At 56.5% G+C, this 22349-nt stretch overlaps 1 protein-coding gene across 1 annotated transcript in view; it reads right to left on the bottom strand.

The window, feature by feature from the left end:
* The window catches only part of LOC311198732 (uncharacterized protein), a gene marked incomplete at its 5' end in the record, with an annotated part of 57269 nt that overhangs the window by 13844 nt on the left and 21076 nt on the right, over positions 1–22349 (bottom strand). The window contains 25 exons of the mRNA XM_084272736.1: positions 291–344; positions 1068–1112; positions 1372–1425; positions 2048–2092; positions 2279–2332; positions 3189–3242; positions 4637–4744; positions 5188–5241; positions 5658–5702; positions 6465–6518; positions 6774–6818; positions 7216–7269; positions 7583–7627; positions 7716–7769; positions 8149–8193; positions 8961–9014; positions 9297–9341; positions 9473–9526; positions 10496–10549; positions 11229–11336; positions 13580–13633; positions 14263–14316; positions 14443–14481; positions 18051–18170; positions 18896–18940. Of these exons, the coding sequence (XP_084128862.1) occupies positions 291–344; positions 1068–1112; positions 1372–1425; positions 2048–2092; positions 2279–2332; positions 3189–3242; positions 4637–4744; positions 5188–5241; positions 5658–5702; positions 6465–6518; positions 6774–6818; positions 7216–7269; positions 7583–7627; positions 7716–7769; positions 8149–8193; positions 8961–9014; positions 9297–9341; positions 9473–9526; positions 10496–10549; positions 11229–11336; positions 13580–13633; positions 14263–14316; positions 14443–14481; positions 18051–18170; positions 18896–18940 (1437 nt within the window). The remainder of the gene's footprint in view (positions 1–290; positions 345–1067; positions 1113–1371; positions 1426–2047; positions 2093–2278; positions 2333–3188; positions 3243–4636; positions 4745–5187; positions 5242–5657; positions 5703–6464; positions 6519–6773; positions 6819–7215; positions 7270–7582; positions 7628–7715; positions 7770–8148; positions 8194–8960; positions 9015–9296; positions 9342–9472; positions 9527–10495; positions 10550–11228; positions 11337–13579; positions 13634–14262; positions 14317–14442; positions 14482–18050; positions 18171–18895; positions 18941–22349) is intronic.

Genomic DNA, 22349 nt, shown 5'->3' on the forward strand with positions numbered 1-22349 from the left:
CCCCCTGGAGACCCTGCCAGGCTCTGGGAAGCTGCAGAGTCCCTTGGGCAGAATGATTCCTTGGGAAAATCATTCTGCTCTTCCCTGTCCCAGCTGTTTCTGCTGCTGGGGCCTTTCCTATGTCTTTAAGGAAAAGTTACAGTCAGGTCCTACATATGCCCTGATAACTTGCCAATTCCCAAGGTGGGAAGTCCCATACCCCCCCTGCCACCAGTGGCACCAAACCTGCTGACTTCCCACCTTAAACCCCCAAACAATTCAGGCAGAAAGAACGTATTTTTGTTCCTTACTATGGATCCAGGAGGTCCTGCATGCCCACGGCCCCCCTGCAAGCCAGCAAAACCCTGGGGGGGGGGGAAAGGGCAGAAGATGAGCGCTGGAGGGAGGGCAGGAGTAGGAGGGACGGAGAGGCTCTACCCTGGCAGTGTGTGGTCCAAGACCACCCAAACCAGTACCCAGTGCCCAGGGTGGGTGCAGACAAGTGGCTCAGCCTGTCAAAGGCAGCGCTGGTGCTTTCCCCTTCAAACCAGCTGTGTGAAGCCCCATGGCTGTGTGTGTGTGTAACAGGCTCACAGCGCCCACACGTGCGTGGGGAAAGCGCCATGCAGCACTCACAGCACACTCACAGGCACCTCTGACCCACAGCAGGATGCTTGCATTCTGTTTTGAGGGAAATGCCAGATTTTCCTTTTTTTCTTTTGCATTTCAGAGCAAAAAGAAATATTAGCCATCCTGCAGAAGGGCAAACTTGCCACCAGGCCAGGTCCTGCTGCTGGACCTGCTTTGGATAGCAGCACTAGGGATGAGAAAGCCATTCTGCAATAGCCAGCTCTTCAGTGCATGGCTCCATTCCCCCTCTCTCACCTTTCAGCATGGTCCTCAGCAGGTCCCTGACTGCAGCTGCACCTAGGGGAGCTCCCTCTGGCTCATCTCTCTCCATCAGGGCCACCCACCACCTGCACCCATCCCATGGGCATGCTTCTGAGGCACATCTCCCCCCACAAGGGGAGAGAGCCCAGCAGTGGGGAGGAAGGACAGAAGTCAGACAGATATGCAGTTCTACTCACTGGTGGTCCCCTCCTGCCTGGGCTGCCCACCATCCCTGGGAGACCCTGCAGAAGAAGACAGGTGACAATGAGGATGGGGAGGCAGAAGCTGCTTCTCCCAGTCCCACCATATCAGCCCAGAGCCAACTGATGCACATCGTGGCGAGGTCCAACTTGGTGTCAAGGGGCTTGTCCTGGGTGGCCATAGGAATGGTGGGGTTGGGAAGGGTGTGTCCCCCCCCATGTTTGGCTCAGCTCTCTCTCTCAATATGACCCACTGCCCCAGCCCCCTCCCACAGTCAAGTACAGAGTGTAGGATGGGAACCTGTGTACCAGGCTTTCCTTCTGTGCCTTCTGCTCCCGGGACGCCCCGCAAGCCCTGGAAAGAGAGTCTCACCTCAGGAAAGGGGAGCCCCATGGCAGGGTAGCCCCACCAAGTGCTCATCCATCCCCAGAGCTCCCCTTTGGTACTACAAGGTGCCAGATCAGCAGCACGTGGTCCCCAGGGTGCTCATCTGCTCTGCATCGAGCCCTGGGTTCCCTAGTGCACAGCTCATCCCCACGCAGCTCCTGCAGCTCCTCCCTGCTCCATCCCACCTTTGGATGCTGGGAATTAACAGGAACATGGGAGGAAACTGGTTCCCACCAGGAACACCTCGACTGCGTTCCCCCCCTCCTGCCCCAGCTATTTATTCCTTTGCTGGCTCCTTTGCTGCTGAGTAACAGAATTTCCTCCCCAAGTTGTTATTTCCTGAGTTTTCTGTGCTCAGGGTAAGAGGCAAATCGTGGTGCTGGGCAGGTGGCTTGTCAAAACACTGCAGGCAATGTGTGAACTCCTCAGCTGCTTGTACCCCCAAGTATCCTTGTGCAACATCCCAAGCAGAGCCCATCTCTCCAATCCGGCTGCATCCCAGGATGCTCCTCCCTGAGAGCTGGCTTCCCCATCCCAGCACCCACGACACCACACACCAGCACGGGGCTGTGGCTCATCTGCTACTCACAGGCAGCCCAGGGACTCCCACCAGCCCGCGCTGACCCACGCGGCCCTGGAAAACAGCAGGCGTTAGGAAAGCACCCTTGTGCCAGCAGTAGAGCCACAGATTGGGAGGCAAAGCCAGTGCCTGAAGATGCCACAGCCTGGCCACAAGCCACCCAAAGAGGGGTCTCCAGGGCTGCTGCAATCTCTCATGGCTCCAAGATACAGTTGTAAGTACCAGCACCCCATTAGTTACCCGGGCTCCCCGCGGTCCTGGTGTCCCCTTCGGGCCGTCAGGTCCTCGTCCTCCCTAAAATTGACACAAAGGGAATCAACAATCATTTGATTTGATTTAGTTCTGTTGTACTCAGCTCTGGTGAGGTCACCTCTTGAGTCCTGTGCCCAAGTTTGGGCCCCTCACTACAGAAAGGATGTTGAGATGCTGGAGCATGTCCAGAGGAGGGTGATGAAGCTGGGGAAGGGTCTGGAGCACAAGTCCTGTGAGGAGCAGCTGAGGGAGCTGGGGCTTTTGAGTCTGGAGAAGAGGAGGCTGAGGGGAGACCTCATCGCTCTCTACAACTACCTGCAAGGCAGTGGCAGAGATCTCGGGGTCCATCTTTTCTCTCAGGTGACAAGATGAGAGGAAATGGCTTAAAATCGCCCCAGGGGAGATTTAGGTCAAATATCAGGAAGAATTTCCATATTGGAAGGCACTGGGACAGGCTGCCCAGGGGGGTGGTGTGGTCATCATCCCTGGAGGGGTTTCAAAGGCGTGAAGATGTTGTGCTTGGGGACATGGTCTAGAGGTGGGCTGGGCAGGGTCAGGCTGTGGTTGGACTCAATGATCTAAAGGGTTCCTCCCAATCCAGGTGATTCTATGGTTCTATGATTCTGTTTCAGTGTACCCCCAGGTGTCCCCCAGCCCCTTCATCCTGGTGAGCACCAGGGACTCATCCAGCCATCACCGTGGCAGCAGGTCGGTGCGTGGCCTTAGCGGGTGGAAAGATGCCATACATGGGGGGAGGGCAAAAGGCTGGGAACCTTCCCTGATGGGACATCCCCTGGGTGCTGGGACCCGTGCTGAAGCTCACAGGTAGGGTGGCCACATCCTTGCCCCCCACATGAGGATGAGGGCAGCCCCAGGAGACACAATTGCCAGCACTGACCTTGGGCCCCTCGCTGCTGTTCAGCCCCGCTGGGCCGATCTGTCCTTCTTCACCCTGCAAGGGGACAGGAGAGGGGTCGGCCAGACCAAGGGCACCCTCTGACACTCCCCCCACCACAGCAGCCACCATCCCCCTGCTCATGTAGGTGAGAAACACAGGGACTGTGGCAGGAGGTGACATTGAATGGCAGTGTGACCTGGGGCACCAGCCGAGCCCGGTGTGGGGATGGGGGGTTCTCCTGGCTCCAGGATTATAAAACTGGCCAGAAAAAAAGCTCAACAGGTTCTGTGGTGGCCCCAAACCAGCGTGGTTGAGTATTTTTTCCTGCTGGTGAAGTTAAAGGCCACTCAGGAGAGAGATGTGCCGAGGCTCCTGCATGCTGGGATGCAGCCCTGGCAGGGCAGGCACAGCCTGGGTCCCGGCTCCTGGCGGATGCTGCGGGAAGCAGCGCAGCCTGGCTGGGGGGAAGAGGCACCGTGATGCAGTGAGATGAGTCGTGCTGCATCTCCTGCTCCTGGGGAGGTGGGAGGCTTCATTTCTCATCCCAGGGAACCGATGGGGAGGGCATCACGCGCAGGGGGATGCTGCAGACCAGAAAGGTGGGTGGGAAAATGTACACACACCCCCCTTCTCCTTTTCATGAGAAGCTGGAAACCACTAGGAAGAAGCAGCTGCCTGGCCTCAGTTCCCAGGTAGAGATATTGATCTCACAGCTCGCTCAGTGTATGCACTGCAGCAAAAAGCACTCTGTGCCGTTTCCATAGCTCCACGAGCACTGCTGGGCTCAGTTCTCAGGGGCTGGGGAGGGCTGAGGCTGGGCAGGACAGCTGGTGAGCAGCAGGGCATTGGGCTGGACAACAGTGACATTCTAAGAGCTGCCAGCTCGAGCTCCAGAAGGCAGAGAGCCTGGCAGGAGCCAGAGATGACCATTGGTTCAGGAGAGTGACCTGTGAGCCCCATGCTCTCCAAATACCTGCAAAGGGTGCTGACTGGAGCAGGGACCCAGTGGGAAGCTTACAAACATGCTGTGAGAGCTGCCCCCAGAGCTGTGCTCTCCTCACATCACTGAACCCACCGGCTGATATCAGAGCATTGATAGGGGCACATCCGGAGGGGTCTGAAGCAGCCAGGTGCCAAATGCTGTGGTGCTGGGGGTGCCCTGAGCAGGGCTCCCCATGGCTGAGCAGGGGCCCGAGCAGCATGGAGGGAGATGCCCTCAGCCTGCACCCACTCCCACTGCCCCAGCAAGTGGGAAAACACCAGTACCGCTGCCAGGTGGGCTGCTGGCCAGGGACAGCCCAGTGCCTTCAGCCCACAGGAGGAAGAGGAAGAGGCAGCACAGGGCAGCAGAGATGCCCGGAGTGCTGCAGGGGAGCTGGAAGCTGGAACCACCCCCCTCATGGCATAACACCAGGCATATCCCACCGTGTGACACCCACGGCACTTACATCTGGTCCCCGGGAACCCACCGCTCCTCGGGGGCCGGGGAAGCCCTGCAAGCCGACCTGTCCCCGAATCCCCGGGGGCCCTTTCGCTCCTTGTGCTCCACACGGACCCTAGGAGGGATGAGACAGAGCTCGTCATAGCAGGGCTTGCAATTGGGGGGGGACAGCCAGTGCCTGGAGTCCCTCACCCGCGAGCAGGACCCCCACAGGAGCCCACCTCTTGCTGCCCTGGCTCTCTGCACACCCAGGTACTCTGGGTGAATCACCCAACCCTCCTCCAAGAGCATCCCCCAGGGCACCAACAATGGGGGAATATAACACTTTTAAAGACCCCAAGCAAGATGGAGCAGGGAAGGATGGATCAGGGACCTCCAGAGGCCATCAGGTGCAACCCCCCCTGGCAAAGCAGGTTCCTTAGGACAGAAGCACAGCCTGAGCTCCCCAGCTTGCACAGCTCCCAGGCCATCCACACCAACCCATCCACTGGCTGGAAGACAGCCCATCTCAACAGGAAAAGAGGGAGCAGCTCGAGGAATACCCCCTGAGGCTGGTACCTTGTCTCCTTTGGCTCCTAGGTCTCCCTTGGCTCCATCCGGACCTCGACAGCCCTGCAAGAGCAGCGGAGGCAGAGGGTACACTCAGAGAACCACATCATGCCCCTCACAACCAAAGCACACTGTGCTCTGACCCTGGCATCCCAGGGCTTAATTTTGCCCAACTTAGGTCAGGGCTTTCCTCCTCCCACAGGGCCTTACAGAGCTGCATGCTGGGTCTGCAGCCAAAGGCCCCCACTCTCTCTGCACCTCCCCAGAGCAGGGGGTATCTTAGGACACTGTGGTGTCTGAGAGCTCTTTGATCACAGCAAGGCCAACCCAAGGGTGGCTCTGCCTTCCCAGGGAGCTGAAGCTGCCACCTACTCCAGTGTCAAGCCCAGACACAGGCAACCAACATGAAGCTGGTGCTTCGGGCTGCTCTGCTGTGGCGCTCCCGCATCCCGAGGGATGCCCTGGGTGCTGTCACTCACCTGCTCTCCTTTGGTGCCTTTGGAACCTGGCAGACCAAGGAACCCCTGCAGGGAGAGACACAAAATGCAGGTTAAATAAAAGGCAAAGCACAATGGGAAATGCTCTCACAGAGGCAACAATCCTCCCACGGGGACAGGAAGACACTGATAAATGGGAGACCCCAGTTCAGCTCTGCATTGTTGCTGCTGCTGATGCCACAGTGGAATTGGGTCCTCAACAGGAACCAGGAGATGTGCAAGCCTTCCAAAGGTTGCCCCCCACCTCCCCCAACCGGTAGTCCCCAGCACGAGGAAGGGGTGTGGGGGGGTCTTTGTTAGCCTCCAAAATGCACCACCCACATCCCACCCTGCATCCCTGGAAGCAGCAGCTTCCAGCTCTATGTGTTGTGGTTTCAGCACATGAGAAGCAAACCCACCAAGGGCTATGCTCAGCTGGGACACTGTTTGTCAGGAAGGAGGGAGGCAAGGATGCCCAGGTCCTCCTGACCCTCTGGGAAGGGCAGCTCAGCACCCAACCTCTTGGCAAAAGGGGTGCACTAATCATACAGCAGGGAAGGGATTGGCAGGGCTAGGGATCTCTGCTGGAAAATCCATAGGGAAAAAAATAATCAAGGCCAGAGGAGCTTTGGAGATGAGGAGTGTGGCCACAGGAACATAGCTGTCATCCCCTGCAGCCCTTGTGCCACAAACGCTGTAGGAAGCTGGGGGTGGTGGGGGGAGCAGAGCATTCCCCTGCAGCATTTTGGGGGGCTACGTGGGGGAGGACGACAGCACCCTAAACCCAGCCACCTGCTCTCATGGACTTACCCCAGTGCCCTCCTGTCCTGGTTGTCCCCTCAGCCCGGGGGCACCATCTCCACCCTGCAAGAGTAGTGCAGGATCAGCCCATGCCATGCTGGGCAGAGAGCACCCAGCCCCACCATGTCCCCCCACCTCAGGGCTGCTAGGGACCTCCTTCATTTGCCAGGTCTGCTGCAAGCGCTGCCCCCTCCCCCTCCAAAAGCAGGGGCTCACCCCCACCTCACCCCACCTCTTGGGTCCTTCCTGCAGGACAAGCCCCCAAGCCCAGGCTCCACCCCCGCCCCAGGTCAAAGCAAAGGAGCAAGAGGCTCTTACGGTGTCTCCTTTGGGACCGGCGGGTCCCTCCATCCCAGCTGGTCCCTGGGGAAAAGCAAAGGCACGGGAGCTTTGGGAGCAGGGGGGATGCTGCTCCCTGTCCTGCTCTGCAGAGGAGACCCCAGGTCCGAGGAATCCCACCCAACCCCCCAGGAGCTGCCTGTCACACCCTGGGGATTGCTTCCCATCAGCTCACCCATCCCTTTGCTGGGATGCAGCCAGCAGTGTGCCCAAGGGACACAGCCTTCCCTCCCTCCCACCCACCCACTCCCACTTGTTCCTTGTGGCCATAAAGACCCCCAGGGTCAAGGATTTAGTGACCATTTGCTGAGCACATGAGGAGAAGTCCCAGCAGCTCCTTCTTTGCTCAGCCATCACATGGGGAGGGACACCTGCACCTTGGGGACAGGGTGGGCTCCGGGCCAGGACAGCCCCCACTTACCTGTGTTCCCCTGGGGCCGGGGGGGCCACGTCTTCCCTGCAAGCCCTGTGGTCCCTGCAAAGCAGTGAGGGATGAGGAGCTGCTATTGGGATCGAATCCCTGCACACACCCTGCAAAGCCTGCAGGCAAAACCTCCCCTGGGGAATGCCAGGGGGCTCCCCTGCCCCCCATTGCTGCCAGGGGTACCAAAGGGATTCCCACCCCCATCTCAGCCTCTCTGCAGTCTTTGGGGTGGGATGAGATTGCAGCCCAGCTGGAGAAGATCCCCTGGGACACTTCCCCATGCCAGTACCCCCAGCAGCCAGCCTGAGACACCCTATGGCTGTGAGGTTTGCACATCCCTCTGTGCAGACAGGTACCCACGTACCTCAGGGCCCCGGGGGCCGGGCAAACCGGGAGGACCCATTTCTCCCTGGGGAGAGAGAGCAGGGAAGGGATGGGGTGAGCGCAGCAAATGGAGAATCCTATATGGCAAAGGGGCAACAGTGGGGCAGACCCACCTGAGAGCCGTTGACACCTCGGCACCCCACTGTCCCTGGCTGGCCCAGCTCCCCCTGCAAGGCGAAGGCAAAGGCGTGCTCAGCCCTGCAGCCAAGGGCACCGTGTACAGGGCAGGATGGGGCCCCCCAGGGATGTCCCACAGAGGCAGAGGCATCCCTAGGCTAGTGGAGATGCTGGGGGTCTGTACTGGTGTACATGAGTTTTAACACCGTTTCTCCTTTCATCATTTCCACCCCCTGCCAGGAGGCTGCACATTAGCCAGAGGCACCCTGTTCAGGTGTAAATCAGCACGAGGGATGGAACTGGGCCAGGCAGGGTGGCCCATCCCAGCCTTGCTCATGGTGGACCAGCCCCACTCTCATGGCAGCATCTCCCCCAGCCCCACACCCCCCACGTTTCAGCAGCCATTTGAACCGAAAAGCTGCGACTCACCATGGGGCCAGCGGGGCCTGGGGGACCTGCTGAACCTCCTTCTCCCTGGAGCAGGAGAGAAAGGACAAGGTGTCTCTAGCCTGCCTTGCTTTGATGCTCTCCTTTTAGTCTCCACATCCCAAATCCCCTTTTTCTTTGCATCAAGGTCCCTTCGTGTTGCCACCTGAGCAGCCCCCTGGCTCCCTCCATACTGGGAGGTGCTTCCATTCACTACCCCCAAACCACTTCAGTTTTCCTTTTCAACCCTTTGCAAGCCCTTCTCTGGATGAGATGCCTCCCAAAGATGCAGCAGCAGCAAAGCTATCGGCGTGGTGTGAGCAACCTGGAAAAACCTAGGTGCTGCCAGCCTGGGCTTGATCTCAGCAGAAGGTGGTCACCTAAAGTAAGCCAGGACACAACCTGCACTGCAATGGCTCCTTTCTCTTCATCACCAGCCAGGAGAGCTAGCTGGGATGCAAATGTCCACGTGGGAGATGTTGGAGGTGAGGGACCCTGTGTGCAGAGGGACAACAGGCCTGGTTGCTGCAGGGTATTTTCCCCATCAGTAAAAGGCACCTCCAGGGCAAAGACACCGATGCAAAAATACCATGAAGATGGAGTTTGGGTCCATCTTTCAGGAAAAAAAATAAATGAAAACAAAGAAAGGACTTTGTAAGAGTGAAACACAAAGTGGTGCCAGCGACCTGCAAAGGGCAAGCCCTTCCTTCTCAGACCCATCCTTCCATGGGGGAGCTGCAGGCTCCTGGAGCTGCAGCGCTGCTCGGTGCCTCTCTGGGGAGGGCTGGTTATACAGAGAAAGCAAACCCACTCACCTCTGGCCCCATGGGGCCCTGGAAGCCCATCGCACCCTTTAGACCCAGCATCCCCTGGGAGAGAAGCCAAGAGCAGGGTGTCAGCAAGGTGCCCACCCTGAGGTGCCCACCCTGAGGTGGCAGCTGCCCTTGTCCCATGCCTCACAGGAGGGTCAGGAAGAACACAGGGACCAGAAGGGCTTTGCCCAAAGCCAGAAGAACATGGGGTGGAGCCAGGAATAGAGCTCAGGGCCATCACAGAGAAGCAAAGGGGTTGGCCCAGGAAACAGGACGGAGGGAAGGAGCCGTCCCAGCACAGAAGGACACGAGATGCCCCCAGCTTCCCCGTTAACTCACGTGAAGCCCAGCAGGACCTGGCAAGCCGTTTTTTCCCTTCATCCCCTGGAAAAGCCAAGAGCAGCCTGAGTGATGGAGGAGAGCATGACCTGGGGCTGGGGGACCATGGCAGGAAAGGAGCCACCCCCCTGTCTGACCCAGGCAGGGCTGTGAAGAGCAAGGCCAGACATCCTCACCTTCGCTCCCTTCTCTCCTTTGTCCCCAACTGGTCCAGGGTCACCCAGGAACCCCTGAAACAGGAATAACAAGGACGTGTGAGTCACAGACAGACCATCAGGAGCTAAAAAGCGCCTCAAAAAACTATTGATGTGGTGCAACGGGACCCTCAAGCTTGTGCTAAACAAGGCAGCCCCAGAAGAAAAACCCTGGCTGCTTGTCCCCAGCATGGTGCCACCTGCCGTGACTACTCCACTCCCATGTCCCACACAAGGGTGACACAGAGGTGTCCCAGTGCCAGCAGGGCTGGGACAGGGCTCTCTGTGGTAGCACTGCACCGGGCAGCCCGTGCCTTGGAGGATGGAGAAGGGGAAAATGCTTCATGTGTCCGTGCAAGGGGTGCAAAGCTTTGTGCATCCACAGCTGCTGAGGGCTCAGGCACGGAGAGGTTGAGCCTGAGGGCAAGAGACTCTCCTTCAGGTTACTGGGAGGATGCTCACAGGCAAGAGAGTGCAAAGTATGGGCCAGAAAAGATATATAATAAACCATATATGATCTATGATGGAGATATGATGAGCCACATATGATATATGATAAAGATCCACCATAAACTGCTGTTTCAAAAAAGGAGGATTGGACCTTGGAGGAGCCCAAATTCTCCTGGGCAGCTCTAAAAAATTTAGCTAATTAGTCTTAAGAAGAGCAGATGGGGGCAAAGGGGAAACAATTTTAATTGAAATTCTATATCCTGGCTGATAAAAGTGCTGGCACAGCCTGGAAAGGAACTGTAGCACTGTGCAGGAGCAGCCCCCACCGCCCCGGGCTGGGACAGGGGACGAGTGCGACAGGGTGGAGGGTGGCAACAGGGCATCCCACAGCCTAACACAACATCAGGTTGGCACAGGCCTGCCCACAGGGCTGTGGGCACTGGGCACTGCTGGTGTGGTACCAGTGAAGCCAGAATGCTGCCTGGCATTAAGGGTACACGCTGGGACTGGTGCTGGCACTGCATCGTGCCCATGGCAGAGCCAGAGCCAGCTTACCTCTTCTCCTTTCTCGCCAGCCAGTCCCCGGTCACCCTGGAAGCCCTGCAGCCCCTGCAGAGAGCAAGGAAGGAGCAGAGTGGGTGCTGAGGGGATGCCCAGCACCTCCCACCCATGTCCAGCTCCAGCCCCTCTCCTCCCTGCGCCGGCAGCTCCTCCCTCCCGCCCATGGCTACCCCAGCGCAGCCTTTCGGGGGGGTTGCTGAGAGCCCCAAACCTCTCAGCATGGCCCAGTCCTTGTCACTATGCTCCAGAAGCCCCTGTGAAAGCTTTGGGCCCTTGATGGTATCCCCAGAGATTGCTGCCAGGTGTCTGGATGAGGACCCACCACCAAGGGTCCAGCTTCACAGGTCAAACACTGTCCTGGCAGCCTGTAACCACTCTCACCTCCTTCCCCTGCCCCCAGTTATTTTCTCCTGTACAAGCAGCCAGGAGAAGGCAGCAGAAGAGCATCCCACCCCTCACTCACAGTCCCACCACAGCTCAGGGTCCCCTACGAGCGCTCAGGCTATCCCAGCTGCTCCTTAACACAGGTGTGTGATGTGTTACAGCCCTGGTCTGGGGAAACATGAGCCTGAAGGCACTAATCCAGGACTGACAGCATCTGTAGGCTTAGGGGGGGTATTTTAGGCAAGCAAACATTAAGAGCAGCAGCATTAGGAGCTGCTTGTCCCCTGCCTAGTGCTTGGGGCTGCCACTTCCCCACCCCAACCAGGCCATGCCTGCGGCTCACCTGCTCTCCTGGCAGCCCCCACGGCCCAGGTTTGCCATCCAAGCCAGGGAAGCCATCAGAGCCAGGGTAACCCACACGTCCTGGCAAGCCCTGGAGCCCGGGTTCCCCCTGGGGAGAAAAGCACCAAGCATGGAAAATTAAACCCCAAACTAACCCCACGTCACCATGAAACCAAGGGATGGAACGCTGAGCTCTGCCTGCCCCGAGCTGCTAAACCCCAAGTACCTCACATGGAGCCAGGGAAGCCTGGCAGGGGAGAAGCTCTGTACATCCAGGCACTGCTAGTGTTGGGCATGAGGATGCACCCAGGATCTCCAACCAAAGCCATGGGAGAGCCATGGCCATGGGTGTACAGCAAGAGGCAGAGCAGGGAAGAAGCTACAGGTGAAGAACACCTATCACCAGCCAGGGGACAGGAGATGGGACAAGGAGCAATGGGCTCAAGCTGCCCCAGGGCAGGGTCAGAGCAGATGTGAGGGAAAAGTTCTTCCCTGGCAGAGTTGTGGGGCTGTGGCACAGGCTGCCCAGGGAGGGGGCTGAGTCCCCACCCCTGGGTGTGTTTAACAGATGGGTAGATGAGGTGCTCAGGGATCTGGGTCAGCACAGGACAGGAAGAGTTGCACTCGATATTAAAGGTCTTTTCCAACCTTGTGATTCTACGAAGAGAAGGTCAAGCAAAAGCCCTCTGCATCTGCTTTTTGGTTCTGGGGCTTACACTCAAAGCCATTTCTGATGCTTTCCCATGTGCAAGTCCCTGAGCAGATCCCCTGGATGGGGCACCACCAGCTGAAGCCGAGGGGCAGCTTTTTTTTTTAACCCCTCAGCTCACTGGCAATTCTGAATCAAGTCAGGGACTGAATTAAGGAGTCTGGAAGAAGAAGACAACATTTCCTTTCAAATTGCTTTGGCTGTTTGGATTTCTCAAAAGTTCCAGAACATCTGGTCAAGTGCAAAACCTGGACTTTATTTTAGTTTGTGATGTCAGATTTCAAAGGGAGGGGAGAAAGATGCATCTACCTTAGCTGCTTCTCAAGTAAAGCATCCGGTTGTGAGAATAGAAAAGCTTGGTTTGGGGGGGGGTTCCATCCCCAAAGGGCTTTTCCAGCTCCCTCCTCAAAGGGCTTCAGCATGGCACAGCCAGCCACACGTACCCAGCCCCCTATCCCCCCCCCATTAGTGGCTGTGCAAGCTTGGGGCACCTAGATCCAAGGCCAGCATTTTTTGCCCCATTCCAGTCCCAGCTTTGGGGAATACTCACTGTTATTTGCAGTTTTGCAAAAATGAGACCTGGGCTGTGACAACCTCTGGCCCAAGCAGATGGGCCAGATGTAAACCAGACTGTGGGCAAAGCCAGCCCAACCCAGCCCAGCCCAGCCCAAGCGTGTGCTCAGGGGCTCGGGCAGGTGGATGAAATCCCTCCTGCTCTTCCTCACCCCACTGCCATCCCATCAGCCTCCCCCAGACAGTCAGAGCAGGGAGCAGATACCTGTGGGAACCTAAACAGCATCAAAGGCCTCTTGGGCTGGGGTCTAGTGGAAACATGAACCTTAACAAAACCCACCCCAGGCTGGTCAAAAGCTGAGCCCAAAGTTGAGTGGAGTTTCCCTGTTGGAAACCTGGCCCACAAAGCAGGAGAGCAGGGGCGGTGCTGTGGCCATGACAGCCCCCCCAACCAAAGACATTGGGCTTGCAGACAGGCTGTGATGGGTGGGAAAAATGTCTGTGCTACACCCCTCCCTGAATCCCCTCACAGATCCTGTTTATGTGAAGATGGGGAATAACTTTGGCACCTTTCGGTTGAGCTGCGCCAACTGACTCCAGTGTTTACACTCAACCGGCTTAACACAGTCCATGATGCCTTCCAGATGTTGGCAGTTGGTAAAACACTGTCCCTGGGGTGCATTCCTGCAGCCAGGGAGTGGGGCAGGGGGTGACAGGACACCTGGAGCAGGACATGTGATGGAGAGCAGACACAGTGCCTGGTGGCATAGCTGCATTTCTTGCCCAAGATGTATCACCTCTACCTGTTGCCATGAGCTCTTGGGATGCAACCCAGCTGCCAGGAACCAGCCTGTGTCCCACTCTCCCACCCATCCAAATCCTCCTTCAGCAGGGATCTACGTCAGCTCAGTCTGTCCTGAGCTCCTCTTCTCAAGCCAGAGGAAACACTGCCCCAGTTTGGGAAAGGAAGACGTGATGGCAAAGGAGATGGCAGGAGGAAAGGAAGGCGATTGCTGAGAGGGAGCAAGGTGTGGTGGTTAAGGTCACTTCACCTCCCAAGCTGGGCTCTCCAGCAGCCAAGCCCCCCATTACCCCCCCAGCCAGGCATGCCCACCAGCACCCTTGCTCACCATGTACCCCTGCTGGCCTTTCTCGCCCGGCTGCCCCGGATCTCCGCAGGGTCCCTGTGTACAAAGAGGCATCGAGTGAACAGTGTGTCTCATCCTGCCCTGAGAGCAGGTGACAGATCTGGTGCCCCAGGGGTTTGGTGCTCCATGGGAAGTCAGGATGGGGAGTTTTGCTTTTGTTTCAGAAAGCGACTTCAGAGACCCTCTTTGGCAAAGGCCAGGCAGGGGAGAGCATCACTCAGCAATCCTGGGGGGCTGCAGACCCACCAACATGGGGCTGGCCCCACACAAGGACCTCCTGAGCTGTTCTCTGGCTTGTTATTGTGCCTCTGGGAGGGATCCACACGTTCCCCATCCAAACACGGGTCAGGAACCCGATGCCTGGTGAAGATAAGCCATCACTCTTTGACTGGCAGGGGCTGTGCCTGCCAATGCAGCCCAGGGAGTTAGATATCAAACATCACTGGGTTTCATTTCAGAGGGAAGCAGACAATCAAACCATTAGGTTTCTTTGAAACCCAATCCCAAGGCCCTTAATTACAGCATGCCAGAAGGCACAGGGCAGCAGATGACTTTTTGGGCAGCCCAGGACGGTGCAAGTGACAGAGGACATTGACCCCAGCTGGGGTGACAGCAGGGTCATCACCACCTAACCACAGAGGGGACACAGGGCTGTTCTTACTTACAGGTGCTCCCATCTTCCCTGGATGTCCTGGGGGTCCAGGGGCTCCAGGTTTTCTCTGGAATGAAAAGAGACATGTTGGTAAAACAAATTTCAGATCTGAAGTGCTTGGAGAGAGGAAAACCCAGCTGACCAAGCTGAGATAAACCCAAACCATGGAGAGCCGCTCAGCGGTGATACTCACCGGCCAGCCGGCGTGTAGAAGCTGGTAGAACGATGATTGCTGAAAGGACAATGGGGAGGAAGCAGAACATGAAAAAAACCCAGTCCCTAAATCCCTTTTTGTTGGCTTCCAAGTCTCCTTCCTGTTGCTTAGGAAGACACAGAAATGAACCAGTCCCCTAATTAATTCTATTTGTTTAATACCAAGTCACAGGACAAGGCTTAATCTGAGAACATTGTGGAGGAGAGAAGGAACTGCTGGCCTCATTAGTGAATGAAGATGGAGAGCTCAGTTCTGAAATCTGCTGAAATTCAGGTCCCCCACGGATGCCCGAGCAGCTGTGGGGCACCAGAAATGTTTGGGAACCTCACCCGAAGCCCTGGATCAGGAGGAGATCCTCCAGCAGCTGTGGCCAGCAGCTCCCACCAGCCAAATCCTTCATGTGCCCCCAATATTTTTAGGAGACCAGATGACCACAAAGAGGAAGAAACCCACCCAGAAGCCACAGGGTGGGCTAATCCCACCATAGCTACAGCTAATCCCACCATAGCAAGGGTCCTACAGACTCCCAGCACAGCCTCCTCTCCGCACACCAGGTTTCCCCAAGTTTTGGGTGATGCCCAGAAAACACCACAATCTCCATCTCCAACTACCAGCCACCCTCCTGCCCTCCCAGCAGCACAAACCACGGGCACTCAGGAGGTAAAACCCACCTTTCTTCCTCCTCATCCTCCTCCCCACGTGAATCCAGACACACAGTTCAGGCAGCTCCTCCAAATCCCAGCTTTCCTCAAAGCTAAGAGGAGCCCCCCTTAATCCATCACCCCAACACCAAGCAGCTGGAAGGCCAGGATTCCCATATGCTCCCCAGCTTCAGCCTCAGAGATGCTGGGAAACCCCCTCCTGTGTCCCTCCCTCCAAAAAAAAAATCTGTCCTCTGATACCAGAGCAAGGAGAAGGAAAAAAGCCAAGGAACTCATTAGTGAAAACACACACAGACCTTTTCCCATATGGAAATGTTTCTAATCAGGAGGGGGCTCTGGGGGCAGATGATGGATGGGTGCGTTATACCGGCTCCATCGCCGCGCCAGGCATCGCAGCTCTTCTCAAGCCTATTCCCACCTGATTACTGTGAGCAAAGGGGTGCAGCCCCTGCCAGGGCCAGGCCACGTTCCTCTTGTCCAGCAAGGTTTCATTTCCCTCCCAAGCTGCTCACAAAGACATTTTTAAGGGTGGTTGGAGCATGGCCAAGGCTTTTGCCTTGTCTCAGGAATCAGTGAACTCAGATTCGCTCAGGACAGGATATTATTTCATGAGGCTTCAAAAAAAACAACCACCCTACCAAAAGCCAACCTTTTAAAAAGGGGGGAAAAAAACACCCCTCAGGAGACCTGAACTCATATTCCAGAGTGCCAGATACCAGAAATTAATTACCCTTCTGCAATTTCAGCTGGAAACAGCCAGCACTTTGCTCGCTGCAGCTCTGCTCAGCGGGGAGCAGCGGGAGGGTGCAGGGACCAGCTGCAGGGCAGAGGATGGGGAGTGATGACTGCACAGATCTGTCCTCCTGTGGAACTTCAGCCTGAGCACAGGGCAGAGAAATCCCTTCTGACAGCTCTGCACAGAGCAGGTCGTGCCCTGCAACGTGGTCTGGCTGCCCTCCCCAGCCCACCCCATGGCCATGAAGCCACGCAGACACAGAGCTGCAGGAGCTGCCGAGCTTTTGGTAGCAGGGAAACCCCAAAGGTCATCTTTTTGCACAGAGCAGTATTTTCTTTCCCTCTAAAGTTACCAGCTCTCATTCCCCAGCCTCACCTCTTGCTTTTCAAGGTATTGGGAGATATAAAACAAAAGGACTGCGGAATAAGGTCCCTACTAACTGCTGCAGCTCCAGTTCTCCTTCCTTCTTCCCCAGCTCCAAGGACTACCCAAGTCAATGCAGCCAGAATAAGAGGGCAACAGTTCCTGCCCCTTGAGTTACTCAGAGATGTTCCTTGGCAAACTCAGTGACTGCCAGCAGGCTGTGAGCAAAAGCACAGGACAGGGCCTGGGGCAGAACCATAGTGCCCTTAAGCTGGTTTTGCTCAAGTCCCACAAAGGCTTGTTTCCCTGGGAATGAGCAGGAGAGGCTCTGGAGCATCCCAACAGCCATAACTGCCCTGGGACAGTCACCTGTGTCCTTTGCTTTCACACTGCCTTACATCCCCTGCCCTGAGAGGGGTTTCCTCTGACTCACATTTCCAAAGGCTGAGCCAATAACAAACCCCAGCAGCCCCCAAATCGCAGCGCTGCCCCAATCCACAGCATTTCTCCAGCCCCCCAGTAAGTTGGGGGGGCAGGCTGCAGAAGCAGACACTCCCCATCCTCAGAGCAGCCAGCACTCAGCCTTTCAGCCCTGTGCTATCTCAACAAAGATTAGCAAAGCCCAGCCCAGGGCTTTGCATCCCGTTTCCTGCTGCCGGCACTGCCGGGGTCAGGCGGCTACAGACACAATAGCCCAGCGAGGCTTTCGGGTGCCCCACAGCATCCCTGCCAGACGCTGCCTTCCCCTCAAGATCGGCACTTTGCCAAAAGCACCAGGCCAAGAGCCAGCACGCAACCCCCACCCCCCCACACACACCCCCAGGAGCCCACAGCCAGGGCCCTGCAGCCCTCCAGCTCTGTTTGGCTTCCCAAATGCAGTGAGACTGCCTGCTCCATGCTGCTTTCCCAACACCTCAGCACTCAGGGGTGGGATACACCACAGAATTCACACCTGTGGCAGCATCCAGAGGCATGAGTGTTGCTGCCTGTGGGAGGACACAAAGCTCCAGGTCGCTTTCCAAATGCAGGTGGGAAAGGAAAAAATGCAATCCTGACTGTGTGCTGCCCTGCAGAGTGTGTGACCATGCCCTGACACCAGGATGTGCTGTTACCCCTCCTGCCAAATGAGTGAGAGAAGTGAAATGTCCTGCCCAAGGTTCATACAGCCTTATGAGAGCCTGAGCATGGAGCCCCGGCCTCCCACCAGCCCATGGCTCTTCCCATTGCACCCAGGTGCCTTGTGAGCCACCCTGCCCAGCACCTGCTTGGAGCAGCTGATGTCTGGCCAGGCTGCAGCCCCACTGAGCTTTGCAGCCAGCAAACAGCAGCCAAAGTGCTCCTGCCTCCCCACAAGCCCTGTCCCTGCTCCCATGCTCCCCTCAGCAGCAGGGTTTGGGTGAGAGAATGTCTTGCCTTGGCCAGAAGCTTGACCAAGGCACATATCCCATGAGCCAAAGCCATGGCACACAGCTGGGGTACGGCAGAAAACTGGGATGTGATGGAAAATGGGAGCAGCGCTGAGCGGGAGAGGGGCTGCTTGCTGCATGGCTTGGATCTTCTTTGGCTGCTGCTCTACAGAGGTAGGGCATGGACCACCCCTGGCAGGTCATGGATGTGTGTGGACTACAGGGACCCTAGATCTTCCAGCCAGATGCAGGGGACACTGTGAGAGCCCAGCCATGCACAGGGCACATACTGGTCCTGTTTCACCAAGGACAGCTGCCTGCTGAGCTGCAAGTCTCCCCTCCACATCCACAGGTTTGGGACCCCAGGCCATGGCGAACCCTTCCCCTCAGTGCACGCCCAGGGAAGTGGAAGTAACTCACCGTGAACATCTGCCAGTCCTCCCTGGAGTTCCTCCAGAGCACGATGGTGGGGACACCGGGGATGCCTGCAGGGCCTGGGTCACCAGGGGGGCCCGTCCGCCCCATGGCTCCGGGGTACCCCTGGGAAAACAAGGGCAGCTCCTTAAAACCAGCCAGGAGTCTGACAGGCTGGACACAGGCTCTGCGATCTACATCACCCCAACAACAGGGTAAGCAGGAGGAATGAGCTCCACACACACCTGCCTGTGCCCGACCTATCTAAATGCCACCTGCATTGAAGGCAACCCACAGGGAAGTGGTGTGACTCATGGGGCAAGGGGTTTGTCCCTCTGCAGCTTGGGAAAGACAGAAAGTGCTGTGCAAAGGGGGTTGGGAGCACTCTCTGATGTTTAGCTGATGGGGAAACTGAGGCACTGCCTTTAGCCAAACATTCCCAGGCATCTGCCTGTGCTCTGTCAATGCTGTGTGCAGCAGACAGAGCTGTGCTGTGCAGGCTGCAGCGTGCAGGAGGGGCTGCTGTGGGTCTGATCAAGGTGCTGCTGGAGGGCAGATGTCCCTCCAAGGTGAGATGGTGGATAATGGCATAGGGCAGGACTTTGGGACACGCCAGCACCCCTCCTCCAGCTGACCTGAGCTAAAGCTGCTTCATGTCCCTGCTCTGCTGCCTCTACAGAGCCAGTAAGTGGCTCAGAGGAAAGACAACAGGTTGTCCTGACACACATCAAGGGCCACCAGCCCGCAGCTTCAGAAGTTCACACTGCCCTCTAGATGAGAGCCACCCAACCCACCTGTAGTACTTACCCTGTCCCCATCCCGTACCTGCCTGCGGCTTCATGGGTACTTACTTTGTCTCCTTTGGGTCCCACCAGACCACGTCTCCCAGGACATCCCTGAAAGGCAGAGGAGGAGAGCTGTGTCACCCCAAAGGGGGACCCCCCAAACCAGAGGAGATCCCACTGTCTGGGTGACCAGAGCCATCCAGATCCCAGGGAAGCAGGAGCTGAAACAACTCATTTGGAGCAAACCAGCAGCACCCAAAAGACTGGTGGGGTGGGAAGTACACCCTCTTTTATGCTTTTTATACCACTCGCTTCCCACCCTCCTGCCCTGGTATCAGACACAGTCGCTCAGCCAGCTGAGTGATGTGGTCCTGTAGCATCCATCACAAGCATCCAGACCATATGGCTGGGGAGCAGGAGCACATTTCCTGACACCTGGTGAGGAAAGGCAGCGTGTCAGGAAGAAAAAAAAAAACCCAAATCCCCAAAAGCTGGATCACAGCCACACACTCCAACAGTAGTTTGGATGAGGATACAAACATCTGGGGCTTCCAACTCGTGCGAGATCTGATCTAACCCATCTCTAGTCAGCAGCAGAGATTTTGGCCAAGCAGTGACCCCGCTTCAGGGCTTACTGAAACATCTGTCTGGACAGAAACAAAGTCAGATGGGAGCTCCTGGCTTTTCTTGATGAAAGAATCTACCTGGAAGGTGTCTGCAGAGACTGATAACATGCTGGGCTGCAGCACAGCGCCTGCTGCAGAGCTGCAGCTTTGATGCTTCAATTACAGCTGCTGGGTTTGTTTAGAGCTTGCAGACTGCCTTGCCTGAGCCCAATAGCTTGGGAATCCGAGCCTTGGAACCCCCAGTGAATTAACACCACCCTGGCACACACACGGCTGCACCCCCGTGACGCCCAGACCAGCCCTGACCTCCCCGCTTTGTGCTGCTGGGATGGGTGAAGTGGCCAAGCTGCACAGCCAGGAACAGCTTTGGCACTGGGGGATGCTTCACCAAGGGGGTTTTGTCATCTGAAGCTCCCAGACCTGAAGGCCATGGGGCTCCATGGCTTAGCTCACCCTCCCTGGGGGGCTGGGGGCCTTGATGCCCAAGCTCAGGTCATGTAGGTGTTTGTGTAGAGGCTGTGATGCTGGCAGCCCTGGTCTGACTCTCAAACCTTGGGTATCCAAATCATAAGCCCATAGAACCATTTAGGTTGGAGAAGACCTTCAGATCTCTCTTAAGAGTAACCCTAACACTGCCAAGCCCATCACTGTGGAGGGAGGTAAAGCAAATCAATTCCTGCCCACTGTGCCCACACACCAGAATGGGCAGAGACCCCTCCCCATGCCAGGCTGCCCCTCTCTTCATCCACCCAGCACCCTTCCTTTAAGGAGCTGGATGGGTGCTGCTGGGACACCACTTCTGCAGGAAGGGACCCAGTTCGGAGTCACTGGGAATTTATTGTGAGCACCATGTGCCCGTTGTGAGGTGCCTGGGGACAGGCCTGGCCCCTCTGCCCTGTGCACAGCTATAAACTAGTCCTGCCTCCCCCTGGTCCCCTCCAAAAGAGCTCCAGAGGGGTCCAGTCACTCCTTCTGAGTGCAGCCCCAGAGGTCAGGGAAGTCTCACTCCAAAAGGAAAATTCCCCAATTCCTCTTAATGACGTTATCCAAGGCAAGGACACTGATTCTTCGGTCTCCCTTCCACATTTAAACACCCCAAACACCTTTGCTGGCATCACCATGAGTATGGGCCATGGCAGCAGTGAGCTGTGTGGGTGTGAATACAGCGTGACCAGGCTGGGCATCAGTCCCAAAACAGGCTCTATGTGCCCAAACCACCACCTTCTATGGCTCAGGACAGCCAAAAGGGCTTGGTGCACAGAGACCCAAGGAAGCTGGAGGACCTTTGCAGACCAACATCAAGGGCAGAGCCCACCTGCCCTCGTCCCAAGGCATCAGGAGAGGCATATCATTCAGCTAAACCAGGACCTCTAACCACGCAGGGTCTGTACCACTGTGGAGCTTCGAGCCCACAGCTGCTGGCACCAGCACCTCAACCCCACACTCCTGATATGGGGATGGAGACACTTGTACCTGTGTTATTACCCAGGATGCTCACCACCAAGAGAAAACCCATTTCCATGCCTTCTGCAGGAGGGAAAAAGCAATTCCCTCCTGGTTGGTCCCCTCCATGTGCCTCCTCTCCCCCAGCTGACAGCACGGCTGTCAAGCACCGTGACATTTCCTCCACTCCCAGGATTTTTTCATCCTTCAGCATCTGTTCTTTTTGCCTTTTTTAAAAAATTTTTTGCAGGCAATAGCTGCTGCAGCAACAAGGGGATGGCTCGAGGGGGAAGCTAGCAGTCCTAAATTTAACCTGTGAAGCCCACGCCGATGACGAATTTAGTGCCAGGTCCCTCAAACAGCCACAAAACCAGCCCTGTGTGGAGACCTGCAGCATCTCCCCTGGGAGCAAAGGCTGAGGGAGCTGGGGCTGTTCAGCCTGGAGAAAAGAAGACCAAGGGGGGACCTTATGAATGTTTATCAATATCCTCAGTATGGGATGCAGGGGGAAATGGGCAGCCCCTTTTCAGTGTCTGTGGGGACAGGACAAGAGGTGATGGCTGCAAGTCAGAGCATAGGAAGTTCCCCACCAACATGGGGAAGAACTTTTCCCCCGTGAGGGTGAGGGAGCCCTGGGACAGGCTGCCCAGGGGGTGTGGAGTCTCCATCTCTGGAGAGATTCCAGCCCCGTCTGGACACCGCCCTGTGCAATATGAGCTGGGGAGCTGCTTTGGCAGGGGGGTTGGACCCCATGAGCTCTCCAGGTCCCTTCCAACTCCTGTGATTCTGTGATCTGATGAAGCCCCGAGGTAGCCTTGAGCTCAGGGCATCCCAGATGGCTTTCATGTGGGAGTCTGCTCAGGGAGGAGAAGGTGCCCGTGCTCACTTCTGGCCATGGCACTGGGAAAATGAAGTGCAGTTTACAAGGGGAATGGTTAAGAAAATGTAACAAAATTAGGGAAATCATGCTGGCAGAAAAAACAAACATGGGAAAATCCATAAAAACATTTTCCAGCTACTTCTCACTGCACACTGATGCCTTCAAAGATCTATCTATTCTAAGATCACATTTTTTTTTCCTCATTGCCCTTTTTTCACCCACTACAATGGACAAGCAATCTGAAACACCATCAAAACTTATTTCAAGGTGAATGCAACACTCTGCTTTGAACCACCATGAAATTTAGGGTGTCACAGTGGTAGAGAGCAAATGACAGTGATACCCATGGGGCCATGGGCTGACACCTGGGGGTTGCTGTGGGGACAGGGGCTGGAGGAGATGGTTTGAGCCCCTCAGCCTGCCTCTGGGCAGGACCAGGGTAAAATGCACACTGATAACGTGGTTAAATGACTTGAGACTATCTCTAGGGCAGGGGGATAAGGAAACCATCTTCTCTCTAGTTGCCAATGAAGTTTTCAAGGAACATCAGAAAATCTTCTCACGGGGCCAG

The sequence above is a fragment of the Gallinula chloropus genome (assembly GCF_964237585.1).
Source record: "Gallinula chloropus genome assembly, chromosome: 18".
NCBI lineage: Eukaryota > Metazoa > Chordata > Aves > Gruiformes > Rallidae > Gallinula > Gallinula chloropus.